General features: G+C 41.8%; 1 protein-coding gene across 3 annotated transcripts in view; it reads left to right on the plus strand.

Annotated features, from left to right (window-relative positions):
- UBE2K (ubiquitin conjugating enzyme E2 K) overlaps positions 1 to 20,256 on the plus strand; it is an 86,509-nt gene that overhangs the window by 49,508 nt on the left and 16,745 nt on the right. For all 3 annotated transcript variants that reach the window (XM_054485482.2, XM_054485481.2, XM_063664479.1), the window contains one exon: positions 10,105 to 10,187. In XM_054485482.2, the coding sequence (XP_054341457.1) occupies positions 10,105 to 10,187 (83 nt within the window). The remainder of the gene's footprint in view (positions 1 to 10,104; positions 10,188 to 20,256) is intronic.

Below are 20,256 nucleotides of genomic sequence, written 5' to 3' on the forward strand. Positions count from 1 at the left end.
TAATGACGGTAGCAGCTGTCAGTTGTTTTGTGCTAGGAGTTTTATATGCTTTTCCCAAAAGTCTTTATAAACACCCTAATAAATGAGTGAGCTGAGGCTTAGAAGTTAAATGGAACCCAGATTCCATATGGCTCTTACAAGCCCATTTGTTAAGCCACCTGGGCGCTACTTCCTTTATCCTGATAAGGAACAAGTAAGGACAAAATCTCTCAACCTGTGAGTATCTAAGAACAATCAACCAGAGTTCAAATCTTACTTATGTAATCTCTGTGCCTCAGGTTCCTCACCTGCAAAATCTTTTCATAGGGTTACAAAGACTAAAGAAGTTAATCCGTGTAGAGAACTGTATTTCATTAATTCTATGATCCATTTTTTCCCCACATTTTTAACATCTCTGAAATCAGGATACATCTTTTGGTGGATGGCATGTCATAATTTAATTGGCAGAGGTTTTTGTTTCCCAAGGTGTGTTAGTAAGTTCTCACCCTGCTATAAAGAAATCCCTGAGACTGGGTAATTTATAAAGCAGAGAGGTTTAAGGCCAGGCGCAGTGGCTCAGGCTTGTAATCCCAGCATTTTGGGAGACTGAGGTGGGTGGATCACTTGAGGTCGGGAGTTCGACACCAGCCTGACCAACATGGAGAAACCCCGTCTCTACTAAAAATACAAAATTAGCCGGGCGTGGTGGCGCATGCCTGTAATCCCAGCTACTTGGGAGGCTGGGGCAGGAGAATGGCTTGAACCCGGGAGGCAGACGCGGTGAGCCGAGATCGCGCCATTGCACTCCAGCCTGGGTGAGGTTTAATTGGCTCGTGTTTCTGTAGACTGTGCAGGAAGCACGGTGGCTTCTGCTTCTGGGGAGGCCTGAGGAAACTTATAATCATGGCAGAAGGCCAAGGGGAAGCAGACAAGTCTTACATGGCAGGAAAAGGAGCAAGAGAGAGTTGGGGGAAATGCCACACACTTGAAAACAACTAGATCTCGTAAGAACTCACTAACACGATGACAGCACCAAGGGGGATGGTGTTAAGCCGTGAGAAACCATGATCCAGTTTCCACCAGGCCCCACCTCCAACACGAGATTACCACTTGACATGCGATTTGGGTGGGGACACAAATCCAAACCATATCACATAAGGGTACATAAAACAATGGTATGAGAAATAGTTGATGGTGCCTGATATTTGATGAAATGTAAGTTACAAGTGCCTGGAATAGCACTTGGTAAATGTTAGATAGCATTAACCAATGACTGCCACCCCAAGTGAGGGAGGTGCTTTCCAAAGTAGTCTGTTGGCTTTCCTCTATAACAACGTTTTAAAATACAGTAGTATTGACACTTAAATTTTCTCTGTAAATTCATATTCTCATACATTGCTAGGGGAAATGTAAAATGTTGCAGCCTTTTTGGGAAACAGTTTGATCAAAATGGCAAACTTAGAGTTCCCTTGTGACCCAGCAGTTCTACTTCTAGGTATAACATTTATCCACATGGTAACTTGTACACAGATGTTCATACCAGCACTATTCATTACAGCCAAAAAATGGAAGCAACCAAAAATGCCCATCAACTGGTGAATGGATAAATAAAATGTAGTATATCCATACCATGGAATACTATTTGGTTATAAAGAATGAAGTACTGATAAATGCTACAAAGTCTGTGAACCTTGAAAACATGCTAAGTGAAAGAAACCAGACACAAAAGCTTCACATTGTGTTATTTATATGAAACATTGGAAAAAGCAAATCCTAGAGACTAGAGACAGAAAGGAATTTGGTGTTGGCTTAGAGATAGAAGAATGAGGAAGTAACTGCCAATGGTTACAGGGTTTCGAGTTGGAGGAAGAAAGAATAACAGAAGTTAATGAAACAGACTTCCACTTTACTTATAGAATTACTAATTACTGTTAGTAACATTACTAACTAGTAACAAAACAGGCTTCATTACTATTAGTAACAAAACTGACTTCCTCTTTTTTTTTTTTTTTTTTTTTTTTTCTGAGACAGAGTCTCACTCTGTTGCCCAGGCTGGAGTGCAGTGGCACAATCTTGGCTCACTGCAAGCTGTGCCTCCCGGGTTCACGCCATTCTCCTGCCTCAGCCTCCCGAGTAGCTGGGACTACAGGCGCCTGCCACTGGAGCTCAGCTAATTTTTTGTATTTTTAGTAGAGACGGGGTTTCATCGTGTTAGCCAGGATGGTCTCGATCTCCTGACCTTGTGATCCTCCCGCCTCGGCCTCCCAAAGTGCTGTAATTACAGGCATGAGCCACCGTGCCCGGCCAGGGTTTCTTTTTGAGGTGATAAAATAGTCAAAAATTAGATTGTGGTGATAGTTGCACAAGTCTGTGAATATACTAAAAGTTAGCGAGTTGTACAGTTGCTGGGCGTGATGGCTCACCCCTGTAATCCCAGCACTTTGGGAGGCCGAGGTGGGCGGATCACCTGAGGTCAGTAGTTCGAGACCAGCCTGGCCAACATGGTGAAATGCCGTCTCTACTAAAAATACAAAAATTAGCTGGGCTTGGTGGCGGGCGCCTGTAATCCCAGCTACTCAGGAGGCTGAGGCAGGAGAATTGCTTGAACCCGGGAGAGAGGTTGCAGTGAGCCGAGACCGTGCCATTGCACTCCAGCCTGGGCAACAGAGCGAGACTCCATCTCAAAAAAAGAAAAAAAAAGGAAGTTGTACACATTAAGTGGGTGAATTATGTCTCAGTAAAGGTGTAGCCTTTATAGTATATAATAGCTTCAAAGTAATTGCATAGTTGTGGCTCTGTTTTAGGCACTTCAACCTGTAACTTCATTTAATTTTTGAAATAAATATTTTATTAAATCTCTCCCACCTCATCCCCACTTTTTTTTAGAGACAGGGTCTTACTCTGTTGCTCAGTCTGGAGTTTAGTGGCATGCACAGTCATAGCTTAGTGCAGCCTTTAACTCCTGGGCTCAAGTGATCCCTCCACCTTGGCCTCCCAAAGTGCTGGGATTACAGGCATGAACCACAACATCCACTCCCATGTTTTATTAAAGTGAGAAAAATAGACTCAAAACATAATAACTGAAGTATGTCTGATGTTTTTGCTACTACCTCATCTTGCTGTTGAGGCCACTGTTACCTGGCCAGGCATGGTGGCTCACGCCTATAATCCCAGCACTTTAGGAAGTCAAGGCAGGAGAAGTGTTTGAGCTCAGGAGTTTGAGTTCAGCCTGGACAACATAGCAAGGCCCTGTCTCTAGTCACCAAAAAAAAAAAAAAAAGAAAAAGAAAAAGAAAAGCCTCTACATCTCTAATTCTAGCTGTTCCGTTTGGAGGTAGCTTTGACATTTAGAAACATCTTCTTAGGTTCAACTCCAATTTGTATTACTGTGACTTCAACCAATTAGTCATAGTTGCAGTTTAGTGTTCTTTAAATACGGTATACATGAAATAAAATTTTTTTAAATAACAAAATAAAGAACAAACAAGAAAATAAATGTTATATACCCCACTTGTGGCATTATGCTCTTGCAGTAAATGTTAATGAACATGATAAATATGTTCTAGATGTATACTACGTTGATTTGAATTTTTACTGACTGGTAAATAAAATGAGAAGAATGGGGAATATTTATGTAAATTTCTTGCTGAATTGTGTGTTCACATGTGTTTGGACTCAGGCTTAATTTTAAGTCTTATGAGGTAAAATTATCAAGGTAGCTGTTATATTCTCATTACTACTGTGCAGCTAAAATGTGAGAAAAGATGAAAAATTCACATTTGTCTTACCATGGTCACAGAATATTTTATTATTATTATGCAATAAATTATTGACCAGAAGAGTAGGCTTACTTCCAAAACAGAGAAGATGTATCTTTGAATCAGGTGATAATCATGTAGAAGGAATTTGATTAAATGCATACAACCAATATGATTTCTAGCATTAAATTGCAACGAATATTGTGTTAGTGAAAAAAATCATTAGTAAAAATATAGTCCAATGGTATATCCTGCTCAAATAGAGCAGGCCGGATGCGGTGGTTTGCTCGCCTATAATCCCAGCACCTAGGGAGGCAGGCGGCAGGCAGATGGCTTGAGCTCACAGCTTCATGACCAAATGGCAAAAACCTGTCTCTACTAAAAATGCCAAAAACAAAACAAAACAAAACAAAAAATAATAGTCTGGTATGGTGGCATGTGCCTGTAGTCCCAGCTACTCAGGAGGCTAAGGCACAAGAATTGCTTGAACCTGGCAGGCAGAGGTTGCAGTGAGCCGAGATCATGCCACTGCACTGCAGCCTGGACAACAGAGTAAGACTCTGTCTCAAAAAAAAAAAAAAAAAAGAAATTAAGCTGTGAATTTTGCTCTTTTTCTTTGGTGTTATCAACATACTTTTTACATGTTAAGTTGTATATACATACCAATGCTAATAATCTTTAATGAGCATATGCTCATCTGTACATGCATGTTCAAAATAGCATTTTCTTTTGTATGATAAGGGAGTTAAAGCTGGCTTAATAATATAATATGTTTTGAGACCTTGTCTCAAAAGTAAATAAATAAAATAAAAACAAGATACGGCCAGGCGTGGTGGCTCACGCCTGTAATCCCAGGACTCTGGGAGGCCGAGGTGGGTGGATCACCAGAGGTCAGGAGTTCAAGACTAGCCTGGCCAACATGGTGAAACCCCATCTCTACTAAAAATAATTAGCCAGGTGTGGTGGCACGTGCCTGTAATCCCAGCTACTCAGAAGGCTGAGGCAGGAGAATCACTTGAACCCAGGAGGCGGAGGTTGTAGTAAGCTGAGATCGCAGCATTGCACTCCAGCCTGGACGACAGAGTGAGACTCCATCGCAAAAAAAAAAAAAAAAAAAAAGGCAAGAAACACACTTCACATATCTTCAGGTCTTAAAACTGGAAGTTACAGATGGAAATATGAACTCACATCTACCATGAAGTGGGAGCTGAAGTGTTAAACTAAAGAGTGAATGAAATTTACATTGCATCCTGTAGGAAGAGATAAGAACCGTTGATGCTATGCCAATATTGATAATTTAAGAATAGTTTCCTTCGTTTCTGTCTGGGAACATTTAGTATCTGTTGTTACATAGTGTTCAGATTTCCGTTTTTATTCATTGAGTGCTTCCCAAAGCTAGCGAGTGTTCTGAAGTTGCCAGACAATGCTAGTACTAGTTTTGTATATAAAAATAAGGAGGCATTATTATTATTTTCTTAATAGATACAGGGTCTTGCTACATTGCCCAGGCTGGTCTCAAACTCATAGCCTCAGTCTTCCCACCTTGGCCTCCCAAATTGTTGAGATTACGTGCTTGATTCACTGTGCTGGGCCATGGAGATAATCTTGAAGATTAAATTCTTTTTTTTTTACAAAATTTTTATTTTATTTTATTTTTTGAGACAGGGTCTTGCTCTGTTGCCCAGGCTGGAGTACAGTGGTATGATCATGGCTCACTGCAACCTCTGCCTCCTGGGCTCAAGCGATCCTCTCACCTCAGCCTTCGAGTAGCTGGGACTACAGGCATACCCCACCATGCCCGACTAATTTTTTTGTATTTTGTAGAGATGGGGTTTCACCTTGTTGCCCAGGCTGCTCTCGAACTCCTGGGTCCAAGTGATTTCATCCACTTGGCCTCCTGAAGTATTGGGATTACAGGTATGAGACACCACACCTGGCCCCTGAAGATTAAATTCTTTATTGGATCATCTGCAAATTCAAAATTATTTTTTCTTTTTTCTTTTCTTCTTCTTTTTTTTTTTTTCAAATAGGGACAGAGTCTCACCACGTTGCCTAGGCTGGTCTCGAACTCCTGAGCTTAAGCAGCCCACCTGCCTTGGCTTCCCAAACTGCTAGGATTATAGACGTGAGCCACCATTCCCGGCCCAAATTCAAAATTATTTATTTCTAACTATAGATTATAGTACAAAGTAAGAATTAGTTCAGTAATTTAATTAGGTCTTGGCTTTTTTCCTGTGTATCTACAGAGAATTCTGTATAGAAGACCCTTCTTTAAAAAGCAGTGCTGAACGCCATATCCTGCTTTTTGCTCACACCTGTAATCCTAGCACTGTGGGAGGCTGAGATGGGTGGATCACTTGAGCCCAAGAGTTCAAGAAAAGCCTCAGCAACATGGTGAAACCCTGTTCTTGTGTCCACAAAAAATATGAAAATTAGCCGGGAGTGATGGTGCACACCTGTAGTCCCAACTACTCAGGAGGCTGAGGCAGAAGAATTGTTTGAGCTTAGGAGCTCAAGGATGCAGTGAGCCGAGATTGCGCCACTGCACTTCAGCCAAGGTGACAGAGTAAGACCCTGTCTCAAAAATAAATAAAAAAGGCCAGGCGCAGTGGCCCATGCCTGTAATCCTAGCATTTTGGGAGGCTGAGGTGGGCGGATCACTTGGGAGTTCCAGACCAGCCTGGCCAACATGGTGAAACCCTGTCACTACTAAAAAATACAAAAATCAGTCGGGTGTGGTGGTGCACACATGTAGTCCCAGCTACTGGGGAGGCTGAGGCGGGAGAATCACTTTGGCCCGGGAGGCAGAGATTGCAGTGAGCCGAGATCGCACCACCGCACTCCAGCCTGGGCAACCAAGTGAGACTCCGTCTCAATAAAAGTAAAAAAATAAGATTAAAACAAAAGGCAAGATATACTTCACATATCTTCAGCTCACTTGACTGAACCATAATCCTTCTGACATCTTCAATAGTGTTTTTAAATTATATTTTCTAATCTTGTTGAAAATACTAAACCACATGGGGTTTTTTGTGTGTGTTTGTTTTGTTTTGTTTTTGAGACGGAGTCGTGCTCTGTCCCCCAGGCTGGAGTGCAGTGGCGCGATCTCAGCTCACTGCAAGCTCCATCTCCCGGGTTTGCGCCATTCTCCTGCCTCAGCCATCCAAGTAGTTGGGACTGCAGTAGCTGGGACTACAAGCGCCCGCCATCACACCTGGCTAATTTTTTGTATTTTTAGTAGAGACAGGGTTTCACCGTGTTAGCCAGGATGGTCTCAATCTCCTGACCTTGTGATCCGCCTGCCTCGCCCTCCCAAAGTGCTGGGATTGCAGGCGTGAGCCACTGCGCCCAGCCACCATTTTAAAGTTAGAAAATGCTGTGAATTCCTTGAGTTACTGACATTATGGCATATGCTTGTTTATGAATTGAACTCAGTGAATAGTAAATAGAGATTGATTATTCAAAATTCAAAAATCCGAGATTCGAAATGCTCCAAAATCTGAAACTTTTTGAGTGTTTACATGTAACTCAAAATGCTCATTGGGGCATTTTGGATTTCAGATTTTCAGATAAGAAATACTCAGCATGGGTCAAGCACTGTGGCTCACTCATGCCTGTAATCCCAGCAGTTTGGGAGGCCGACAGGGGAGGATTGCCTGAGCCCAGAAGGTTAGGACTGCAGTGAGCCATGATCACACCACTCCACTCCAGCCTGGGCGACGGGAGTGAGACCCTGTCTCCAAAAAAACAGAAAGAAAGAAAAAGAAATACTCAACCTGTATTAAGATGTGAAATGTGTGGTTATATCTCTTACAAAGCAATGTTTGATGTGGGTTCAGTGGCTCATGCCTATAATCCTAGTACTTTGGGAGCCTACGACGGGTGGATCTCTTAAGCCCAGGAGTTCAAGACCAGCCTGGGTAATATGGTGAAACCCCCAACACTATTAGAAATAAAAGAATTAGCTGGGTGTGGTGATGTGTGCCTATAGTCACAGCTACTTTTAAGATGGATCACCTGAGTCTGGGAAGTTGAGGTTGCAGTGAGCCACAGGAGTGAGACCTTCGGGGGGGGGAGGGAGAAATGTTTGTTGTACATAAGCCCTATATTGCTGTCTTAACTTGCATTGTATTTGATATTTAGCCTTATAATAACATTTTTGCCATAATGTTAAGTGCACATTCATTTCGTGTGAGTCGTTTACATCTGGGGATGCTTTATTAAGTAGGATGGATACATTGTCTTTTAGGGAAGACCAGACAGACAAGGCAGAAATCACAGAAGTGTAATTAATACTATGACAAAGGAAACTACAGGTGTGTGGAATAGATCAGGAAGAAGTGATACGGAAAGTGAAACTTGAAGAGTAGGAATTAGTTGGGAGAAGAGGGCACAGAGGTATGTTATTGAGAAAACAAATATGTATGAAGGCCCAGAGCAGGGGAAAAGTTTAATATGACTTTTTGAGCAGGAGAGTGGAGTGTGGGATAGAGATAAAAATTGAGATTTCAGTGGTAATCTAGGGCCAGGTTAAGAGTGTGGGCTTGGCCGGGCGCGATGGCTCCATGCCTCTAATCCCAGCACTTTGGGAGGCCGAGGTGGGTGGATCACCTGAGGTGAGGAGTTTGAGACCAGCCTGGCCAACATGGCGAAACCCCATCTCGCCATGTTGGCGCGCCGAGATCGCGCCACTGCAGTCCAGACTCCAGCCTGAGCGACAGCGCGAGACTCCTTCTCAAAAAAAAAAAAGAGAGAGAGTGGGCCCACATGAAGGGAATGAGAGGTCATTAATGGTCCTTAAAGCAGCATAGTGATGCAAATCAGATTTGTTTTAAAGGGCTCTCTTTAGTTTTGGTGCGGAAAATAAATTGGAGGGAACAGAAGGGAAGGCAGTAAAGTCAGGAGACTGTGTAGTAACCTAGGTGATGAATGATTGTCTCCTTTAATGAGAAGGTGGATGGAGAGAAGTCAGTTATCTTTGAAAGTAGTAAGATTATTAAGACTGAAAAGAATCAAGCATAGCAAGAATGAAGGAATGGAAAGTATCTTGTTTTCGGTATTTTAAAGTCATTAGCGAATTAAAGTGGCTTTTTAGATTGAATGTGAGTTAGTGAGCAGGAGGTAAGGAAGTAGAAATAGGTAGTGTAAACAAATCAATAAGTCACAAAGAGAAGAGAGAAGTAGAAACTCTTAGCTTCTTTCCATAAATAGCTAAGGAGCATATATTAAAGAGTCCGTTTTTTTCCAGTTGGTCGTGTTCTGTTGCCCAGGCTGTAGTACAGTGGCACGATCATGGCTTGCTGCAGCCTCAACCTTTCAGATTCAAGTGATCCTCACGCCTCAGCTCCCTAGTAGCTGGGAGTACAGGTGTGTGCTACCATGCCCAGCTGATTTTTTTATTTGTAGAGACATGGTCTCACTATGTTGCCCAGGCTGGTCTCAAACTCGGGCTAAAGTGATCCTCCCGCCTCGGCCTCCCAAAATGTTGGGATTACAGTGTGTGAGTGCTAATTTTTGTGAAGTTCTTAGAACATTAATTGGCACATAGTAATAAATCTACTAAGTGTCAAAGAATATGGGCTCAGCTGGTCATTGTCATATGTGTCAGAGATAAGAATACAAGATCCTCCAAAAGTTCATGACTAAGAGCTGATGAACTCTTTAATTTCATGGTGTTCCAATGGAGTTTTAGCATTTTCACTTGTTGGTTTGTTATTATTCCATAATGAGACAAATAATGAGATGATTAGACTCAAAATCTGGAATCAGATTGTGGGAGTTTACATTGTGCTATGTTTAGCTATTTAATTAGGTTTCTTAAACTCTAAGCCTTAGTATCTCAGTGTTTGCTACATCATAATAGGCATTTCAATAATAAGAATTTGAGAAAAAATTCTACAGAAAAATTAAGAGAAGCACAGCCACTTACTATTTGTGCTTCCATTCACTGGTTTTACTTACTTTTTTCCTCAAACCTATTCTGCACCCTGCCTCACATGAAGGAAAGTGCCATTTACTATTTATGTTTTTATTTTATGTACTATTTTATTTACCAAAATGGATTTTATTCTCTGTTGTATTCTCATAGCATCTACCATTATTCTAGGTAAATTGTAAGCTCCTAGTAATTGTTGGGTTTGTTTAAAGGTGGAACATTTATTAAAGAGTTTAAAAACAACATATGTTAGTGACAACATTCAGCTTACTGGATCCTTTGTCTTCTACACCCCTTCTTTCACCTAGGCAAAATGATGTAATAGATATAAGGACCTTTCTTTTTTTAGTTTGAAGATTTCATTTTCTTGTAGTTCTACTTAAACTGTCTTATTTCTGTTACTGAAAAACTCAAGTGTGCTTTATATTCTAGGTCCGGTTTATCACTAAAATATGGCATCCTAATATTAGTTCCGTCACAGGGGCTATTTGTTTGGATATCCTGAAAGATCAATGGTAAGAGATTTTGAATTCACCTTCTCTCCTTCTCATATGAATACCAAGACTATAAGAGTGTTAAATGTGTAATTGCCTCAAAACATATATTATACTTTATCTTATTTGGACAGTAACTTTATGAAGTCTCTTTAAGTGCATAACTGAAAATGCAATATAATTGAGATCACAATCCATATTTAAATAGAGACTTGTTAGATAATGTTAGATGCTGGCTTTACACTTTGAAAAGTCTTGGATTTCATTTGTTATTTTGGTAAATTTGATTCTTTGCTATCTTAAGAAGATACTTGTGAAAGACTAAAAAAGTAGAAAGTAAGTATTGAAGTAGTCATATCCCCCTTAGACGGAATGTAAGTTACAAAATTGTTGCAAGTTGTGTTAATTGAGCACAGTTAAGATTTTGGTTTATGAATTCTAACAAGGAGCACCTTTGTAGGTGATGTCTTCATTTGGATAGCAGTATTGTGCTTTCACTTTTTTTGTCTGATTTGCTCTGCACAGCATTAAGTGTTTTAAGAGTTCCTACTCTGGAACCACCAGGTTCACATCTTGGCTCTCCAGTTTACCAAGCTGCATGGTTATGAGCAAATTACCTAAAGTCTGTGTGCCTTAGTGTCCTCATCTGCAAAATGGGTTGATACCCACTTCATAGAGCTCAGAGGATTAAATAAGTTACTTTATGTAATTCCCTTAGAATAGAGCTTTGCTTTTGTTTTTGTTTGTTTTGAGACAGGGTCTTGCCCTGTTGCCCAGGCTGGAGTGCAGTGGCGCAATCACAGCTCACTGCAGCCTTGACCTCTAAAGCCCAAGTAGTCCTACCACCTCAGCCTCCCAAGTAGCTGGGAATATAGGCGCATACCACCACACCTGGCTAATGTTTGTATTTTTTGTAGAGACAGGGTTCCTGTTGCCCAGGCTGGAAGCTTTATGTAGTCTAACAATGATAAAGATGATAGTTAATTATTTAGCACATGATTTTATAGATGGAAAAACTAAGACCAAAGGTATAAAAAGTAATTGGAGTGGGAGAAAACCATAAAACTAGAAAAAATCAATTGAGTGAGTTTGTATTATGACCTTTTCTTCTGATTTTACTCTTTTACAAGAGAAGGTATAACAGAACAAAATAGAACAGCAGTTGGTAAGAAGACTTGGAGCCTAAATTGTGTTTAATGGGCCCAGCCTGGCTGCCTAATTTTCTAAAGATTATATATTATTGTTGGTACTAGAATTTTTAAGCTATGTTTTTTTGGGTTTTTTTTTTTTTTTTTTTTTTTTTTGAGACAGAGTTTCACTCTTGTCACCCAGGCTGGAGTGCAGTGGCACGATCTTGGCTCACTGCAACCTCTGCCTCCCGGGTTCAAGCGATTCTCCTGCCTCCCGAGTAGCTGGGACTACAGGCGTGCGCCATCATGCCCAGCTAATTTTTGTATTTTTAGTAGAGATGAGGTTTCACCGTGTTGGCCAGGCTGGTCTCAAACTCCTGAGCTCAGGTGATCCACCCGCCTCAGCCTCCCGAAGTGTTGGGATTATAGGCATGAGCCATCGTGCCCGGCCTAATTTTATATTTTTAGTAGAGATGCGGTTTCACCATGTTGGCCAGGCTGGTCTCAAACTCCTGACCTCAGGTGATCCTCTTGCCTGGACCTCCCAAAGTGCTGCGATTACAGGTGTGAGCCACCGTGCCTGGCCTGATTTTGTATTTTTTGTAGAGACAGGGTTTCACCATGGTGGCCAGGCTGGTCTCGAACTCCTGACCTCAGGTAATTCTCCTGCCTGGGCCCCCCAAAGTGCTGGGATTACAGGCTTGAGCCACCACACCCGGCCTAAGCTGTGTGATTGATTTGTTAAGAAAGGGGGGGAAAAAAGGTACCTGAAAGAAAATCAAATAGGAATGACAGTATTTAGTGTATGGCCAATGGTTTACTTAGTAACTGGATGAACAGACTAGAGTTACAGGTTTTGTTTTGTTTTTTTCTATTCCAGTATATCTGAGTAAATTCTGTCCCTCGGTAGATCATCTCTTGGGATCTGGTTTCTTGATCTGTATTTCAATATATTCTATATTCCATATAGATCAAGACTTTCTAACATAAAGCAGTGTGGAATAGACTTACTTTTTATCTTCTCTGTTACTCTTTTGATTTGTGACTTTTGCCAATTTATTGAACTTCTAAAGTGTCAGTGTTTTTAATCCATTAGGTTATCGCCAAGGCCTCTAAAAGCTCTAAGATTCAGTGATATGAGTACATATTTGCAGTATTAGAGACATTGTACTGTTTTCACTTGGCTTCTAGGACATTAGATTTTCTGTTCTTCCTTTCCTATGCTCACTCCCAGACTCCTTAACCAGTTCCTTGCATCTTTGTGTATTAGAATGCCTCAGGGATAAGTCTTGGATTTCTGCTCCTTTCTAGCTGCACTCACTTCCTTGGTAAGCTCATCTGATTTCATCATAACTTCACCTTTACATACTGCAAACTCACAAATTATCTTCCCTGAACTTGGGACTCCTATCCTGCTGCCTGCTTATCATCTTTACTTGACTATATAATGAACATATCAAACATAAACTGAACCGATAGTCTTCTAACCTGAAACCTGCTTCTATAGTCTTCCCCAACTAAGTTATTGGCAAATACATCCTTGCATTTTCTCAGGCCAAAATCACATCATGATCCTTGGTGTTTCTTTCTCTGGTACCCCATGCCCTGTCTGTAGATCTATTGGCAAAACCTCCCAGCAGCTTAACAGCAGCTTTACTACCACACTTTTCCAAACGCATTACCTCTAGCCTGCATGATTGCATTAGTCTGCCTCTCTGCTTCTGGCTTTTCCCTACTCAAGCTATTCCCAGCAACCAGATGACAACTTTAAAAACAAAGCTTGTGACCACGTGCGGTGGCTCATGCCTGTAATTCCAACACTTTAGGAGGCGGAGGTGGGCAGATCGCTTGAGGTCAGAAGTTTGAGACCAGCCTGGCCAACATGGTGAAACCCCATCTCTACCAAAAATAAATAAATTAGCTGGGCATGGTGGTGCATACCTGTAATTCCAGCTACTTGGTAGGCTGAGGCAGGAGAATCGCTTGAACCTGGGAGGCGGAAGTTGCAGTTAGCTGAGATCATGCCATTGCACTCCAGCCTGGGCGACGGAGCGAGACCCCATCTCAAAAAAAAAAAAAGAAAGAAAGAAAAAGTTTGCAGATGAAAACTTCCCATTGACTTCTCTTTTTGCCCAGAGTTAAGGCAACAGTACTATTACTTGTAATTATCTCCCTATATAGCTAGTTGAAAGATTATGGTGTGTATATATAGAGAGAGAAGTTGAATTTTTATACCAAAACATTTTCTCCTAATATGATGTACAGGAACAAAACATTTTTTACATCGACTATTCCCTTTTCCTAAGGCAGGTGAATAATCTTGTTTTTTATCTGTACAATTTGAAATATTAGAATATACCAAAGACACATTTGATAAAATAGGTGAGACTAGATATTCATGAAGTCATTACTCTATTCCCAGAGCTTTACTGAGGTATAATTGACATTTAGTGCATATCCATATTTAAATGTGAATGTTTAGGTTTCAGAACTGGAATTTGATAGAGAAAAATACAGTCTTAATCATAGGAAAAATGAATTACATAAATAATTTTCAGCAGGCATACTAGAAAATAATTGGTTAATCTTGGTCTTTTATTAATGCATCTAGGGGTGATGATATACCTTTATTAATATTTAACAACTTAGTATATATTTATTATTATTAATTTTTTTTTTTTTTTTGAGGCAAAGTCTCACTCTGTCACCCAGGCTGGAGTGCAATGGTGCCATCTCTGCTCACTGCAACCTCCGCCTCCCGGGCTCAAGCAATTCTCCTGCCTCAGCCTCCCAAGTATCTGGGATTACATTACAGGCATGTGCCACCACGCCCAGCTAATTTTTTTGTATTTTTAGTAGAGACAGGGTTCCACCGTGTTGGCCAGACTGGTCTCGAACTCCTGACCTCAGGTGATCCACCGGCCTCGGCCTCCCAAAGTGCTGTGATGACAGGCGTGAGCCACTGTGCCCGGCCCCTGGTTTATTTCTTAATTCCACAACTTATGCTATGTGGAAACTATTTTCTAATGTTTTCCACTGACACTTAACTATGACTAATGGTGTCTACTTACCTGGGGAATAAAATGGCAACACATAAAAATTTCACTCAGTGATGCTGCCCTTCTAAAAGACATAAACAGGCACAGAATATCTGCCTGGTCAATAAGGTATACTCAGCATCATTACTCATCAGGGAAATGCAAATTAAAATCACAATAAGATAACTACTACATACCTGTAAACATAAATACCTCATGCATTGCTGGTAAGAATGTGGCTTAACCAGGCAGGGCACGGTGGCTCACGCCTGTTATCCCAACACTTTGGGAGGCCAAGGTAGGTGGATTGCTTGAGGTCAGGAGTTCAAGACCAGCCTGGCCAACATGGTGAAACCCCATCTCTACTAAAAATACAAAAATTAGCCAGGCGTGGGTGGTGGGCGCCTGTAATCCCAGCTATTGGGGGGCTGAGACAGGAGAATCTCTTGAACCCGGGAGGCAGAGGTTGCAATGAGCCGACATCGCGCCACTGCACTCCAGCCTGGGTGACAGAGCGAGACTCCGTTTCAATAATAATAATAATAATAATAATAATAATAATAATAATGTGGTTTAACCACTTAAAGCCAGTAATATCTACCAAAGCTAAACATACACCTTCAGTATGCCCTATCAGCTTCATTCCTAGGTATATATCTAAAAGAAATTAGTGTCTGTGCCTCCTTTTTAAAAGACATGTATAAAAGAATATTTATGGCAGATTTATTGATAGCCCCAATGGAAAATAACTCAGATGTCTCATCAACAAGAAAATTGTGATCACATTGGAGCACTACATAACAGTAAAAAAGAGCCTATCATTGATACAAACAACATGGATGAGACTCAGTCATGTTGAGTGACAAAAGCCAGACACAAAAGAATACATACTGTATGGTTCAATTTTTATGAAATTGAAGATGAACCAGAATTTATGGTGATAAAAAATACGATAGCCCAGCGCAGTGGCTCACACCTGTAATCCCAGCACTTTGGGAGGCCGAGGCGGGCAGATCACGAGGTCAGGAGATTGAGACCATCCTGGCTAACATGGTGAAACCCCGTCTCTACTAAAAATACAAAAAATTAGCCAGAGCGAGACTCCGTCTCAAAAAATAAAAATTAGAATTAAAAAAAAATTAAAACAAGTAAAAAAATACGATAGTGGTGAGGGTGGGCAGGAGTTGTGAGTAGGAGGAGCAGAAATGAGGCTTTGTAATGCTAAAAATACTCTATTTTTATCCAGGCGGTGGTTACATGAATATATACATATGTAAAAATTCATCCAGCTGCATGATATCTTAACTTTGCTTAAACTTTAACAAAAAAATTTATAGCAGCTGGGTATAGCAGGTGTGCACCTGTAGTCCCAGCTACTCAGGAGGCTGAGGCAAGAGGATTGCTTAAGACCAGCAAGTCTGGGCTGAAGTGTGCTATGCCAGTCAAGTGTCCACATTAAGTTGGGCATGAGTATGGTGACCTCTTAGGAACAGAGGACCACCAGATTGCCTAAGGAGACGTGAACCAGACAAGGTTGGAAACAGAGCAGGTCAAAACTCCTGTGCTAATCAATAGTGAGATAAGACCTGTGAATAGCCACTGCATCCCAGCCTTGACAACATAGTGAAACCCAACCTCTTTAAAAAATAAAATCTTTAGTATAAAAGCTGCCATCCTCTTTAAGTAGCATTTAGTGTTTTGAATGAACATGGTTTAATTATTGATGATCTGTTGGAAGATCCTTAACAGAAAAGTTAGTCAACGATATGAACAATTCACATGACTATTCTACATAGTAAGGCCTTACTGAGTCCTTATGAATGAATATATAAATATTTACATAGCCACATTAACTATGTCTTACTGATTTGAGACGAGCAAAATTTATTTACTGGACATAGATTTATGAGGTACTGATTTATTCACATTATCTTCTAAATTATAAAGATTGACACATTTTGAAATTTCGTATTCCTGTTTGCCTGTTAGGATTTGTTATAATAGATTTAAGTTGATTGTATATACTGATCCTAAAGATATCAGTACAATATAGATTTGATCACTACTTTGTAAATAGAAGAAGAAATGGAACAAAAGAATGTTTTCAGTTATATACTTTTTCACATTACTGAATTTAGATTAGAGCAGTCCAAAATTGCACACATTTCTTTATATTATCGAAGATACAGTTTCTATAGTATTCATTTATTTTTTTAAAGTTTTAGGCCTGGTGCTGGCCGGATGTGGTGGCTGACACCTGTAATCCCAGCACTTTGGAAGGCCGAGGCGGGTGGATCACGAGGTCGGGAGTTCAAGACCAGCCTGGGCAAGATGGTGAAACCCCGTCTCTACTAAAAATACAAAAAAAAAAATTAGCCGGGCATAGTGGCATGCGCCTGTAATCCCAGCTACTCTGGAGGCTGAGGCAGAGAATCATTTAAACCTGGAGGGGCAGAGGTTGCAGTGAGCCGAGATCGCCTCACTGCACTCCAGCCTGGGCTATAGAGCGAGACTCCATCTCAGTAAAAAAATAAAATAATAATAATAATAATAAAACTTTAAATTTATTTTATTTATTTATTTATTTATTGTAGAGATAGGGTCTTGCTATGTTGCCCAAGCTGGTCTCAAGCACCTGGCCTCAAGTGATCCTTCCACCTTGGCCTCCTGAAGTGCTAAGATTACAGACTTGAGCCCCCACACCTGGTCTATAGTATTTAGGGTTAGAAAAATAGGTGTGGTAGGCCGTTTTTGCATTGCCATAAAGGAATACCTGAAACTGAGTAATTTATAAGGAAAAGAAGTTCCATTTGGCTTCTGATTCTTCAGGCTGTATAGGAAGTGTGGTGCCAACATCAGCTCAATTTCTGGTGAGGCCTCAGGGAGCTTATGATCACAGCAGAAGATGAAAGAGGAGCCTGTTTCACATGATGAGGGTAGAAAATAGAGTGGAAGCAACAGAGAGCAGGGAAGTTGCCACATACTTTTAAAACACTTTGTTTGAGACAGTCTCACACTGTCGAGCAGGCTGCTGTGCAATGGCACAATCTTGGCTCACTGCAACCTCCGCCTGCTGGGTTCAAGCGATTCTCCTGCCTCATCCTCCCGAGTAGCTGGGACTACAGGCGCGTGCTATCACGCCTGGCTAATTTTTGTATTTTTAGTAGAGACGGTGTTTCACTATGTTGGCCAGGCTGGTCTCGAACTCCTGACCTCGTGATCCGCCCTCCTCGACCTCCTAAAGTGTTGGGATTACAGGCGTGAGCCACGCATCTGGCCAAAAAACACTTTTTTTTGTTTTGTTTTGTTTTTGAGACTGTTGCCCAAGCTGGAGTACAGTGGTGCAATCTTGGTTCACTGCAACCTCCACCTCCCGGGTTTAAGCACTTCTCGTGCCCTCATGCCTCAGCCTTCTGAGTAGCTGGGATTACAGGCGCGTGCCACCATGCCCAGCTAATATTTGTGTTTTTAATACAGATAGGCTTTTGCCATGTTGGCCAGGCTGGTCTGGAATTCCTGGGCTCAAGTGATCCACCTGCCTGGGCCTCCCAAAGTGCTGGGGTTAAAGGCATGAGCCACTGCATCCAGCCTTAAAACACTTTTTTTTTTTTTTTTTTTTCTTTGAGACAGAGTTTCACTCTTGTTACCCGGGCTAGAGTGCAAAGTCACGATGTTGGCTCACTGCAACCTCCACCTCCTGGGTGCAAGTAATTCTCCTGCCTCAGCCTCCCAAGTAGCTGGGATTACAGGCATGTGCCACCACACCCAGCTAATTTTGTAATTTTAGTAGAGACAGGGTTTCTCCATGTTGGTCAGGCTGGTCTCGAACTCCCAATCTCGGATCATCTGTGCACCTGACCTCCCAAAGTGCTGGGATTACAGGCATGAGCCACCGCGCCGAGCCAAAACACTTAAAACAACCAGCTCTCACATAAACTCATTCATCACCAATGGGGTGGCACTAAGCCATTCATGAGCGATTTGCCCCCAGGATCCAAACACCTCTCCCCAGGCTCCACCGCCAACACTGGGAATTACATTGCAGCATGAGATTTGGAGACGACAGATATCCAAACTATATCAATAGGTTTTGTTTGGATATTTATTTTTATTTTTATTTTTTGAGACAGAATCTCACACTGCCACCCAGAGTGCTGTGGCTCACTGCAGCCTCAACCTTCCCAGCTCAATCGGTCTTCCCACCTCAGCCTTCTGAGTAACTGTAACTACAGTCACGTGCTACCACACCTGGCTAGTTTTTTGTAGAGACAGTTTCACCTCATTGCCCAGGCTGGTCTTAAACTCCTGGGCTCAAGCAGTCTACCTGCTTCAGCCTCCCAAAGTGGTGAGACTGCAGGCGTGAGCCATCGTGCCTGACCTCAATTATTGAACTAATTTTCTTAAAATTAATTATTAAAACTGGCTGTGCGTGGTGACTCAAACCTGTAATCCTAGCATTTGGGAGGCCAAGGCAGGAGGATTGCTTGAGCCCAGGTGTTTGAGACCAGCACTGGCAACATGGCAAGACCCTGTCTGTACAAAAAATTTTAAAATTAGCTGGGCATGGTGTTGCATGCCTGTAGTCTAAGTTGAGAAAGTCACTTGAGCCTTGAAAGTCAGGGCTGCAGTGAGCCATGTTCACACATTCTGTGAAAATTAGTCATGCAGAAAAGTGACAACTTTTTCTCTTTGACATTGTTATGAATTGTATCTAAATTTGCAGCTCTAGATTTTTTTTTCAATTTTGAGGGTTTTGAGAGCAAATTGCCTTTTTTTTTTTTTTTCTTTTTTCTTTTTTTTTTGCCCCTGCCAGACGCGGTTTTGCTGTCGCCTAGGCTGGAGTGCAGTGACACGATCACAATTCACTGCAGCCTTGACCTTCCAGGCCCCAAGCATTCTTCCCACCTCAGCCTATCACAGGTGCACACCACCGTGCCTGGCTACTTTTTTAAAATTATTTTTTATAGAGATGGGTCTTGCCATGTTGCCCATCCTGGCTGGTGCTCAAGCAATCCCCGTCTTGACTTCCCAAAGTGCTAGGATTACAGGCATGAGCCACTGCCCCCGGCTGATTTCTTTTTCTTTAACCTCCTCTTCATTCAAGTTTCTGATTCTTGAAATGGTAACCTAGAGTCTGTAGTAGATTGTGTCTTCACAATAGGAAGACAGTGCAAATGGAGGAAATAGACAGTATTTATAATAAGGATTTTTGAATCTCTAAGGTAAGAACTTTTTTTTTTTTTTTTTTTTTGAGACAGAGTCTCGCTCTGTAGCCCAGACTGGAGTGCAGTGGCGCGATCTCGGCTCACTGCAAGCTCCGCCTCATGGCCTCAGCCATTGTCCTACCTCAGCCTCCCGAGCAGCTGTGACTACAGGTGCCCGCCACCACTCCAGGCTAATTTTTTGTATTTTTAGTAGAGATAGGGTTTCACCGTGTTAGCCAGGATGGTCTCAATCTCCTGACCTCGTGATCCGCCCGCCTCGGCCTCCCAAAGCGCTAGGATTATAGGTGTGAGCCACTGTGTCTGGCCTACTTAAAATTTTTTAAGAAAATTTTTGCAAAGTACACAGTGTAAAATTTACTAGGCCAGGTATGGTGGCTCATGCCTGTAATCCCAGCACTTTGGGAGGTCAAGGTGGGTGGATCGCTTGAGCCCAGGAGTTCAAGACCAGCCTGGGCAACATGGTGAAACTCCATCTCTACAAAAAATACAAAAATTAGCCAGGCATGGTGGCGTGAGTCTGTAGTCCCAGCTACTTGGGAGGCTGAGGTTGGAGGATCGCTTAAGCTCAGGAGGTTGAGGTTGAGGCTACAGGGACCTGTGATGACACCACTGCATTCCAGCCTAAGTGACCGTGAGACCCTGTCTCAAATAAGCAGGGCCAGGCGCGGTGGCTCACGCGTATAATCCCAGCACTTTG

Source organism: Pongo pygmaeus, chromosome 3 (genome assembly GCF_028885625.2).
Source record: "Pongo pygmaeus isolate AG05252 chromosome 3, NHGRI_mPonPyg2-v2.0_pri, whole genome shotgun sequence".
NCBI classification, from domain to species: Eukaryota; Metazoa; Chordata; class Mammalia; order Primates; family Hominidae; genus Pongo; species Pongo pygmaeus.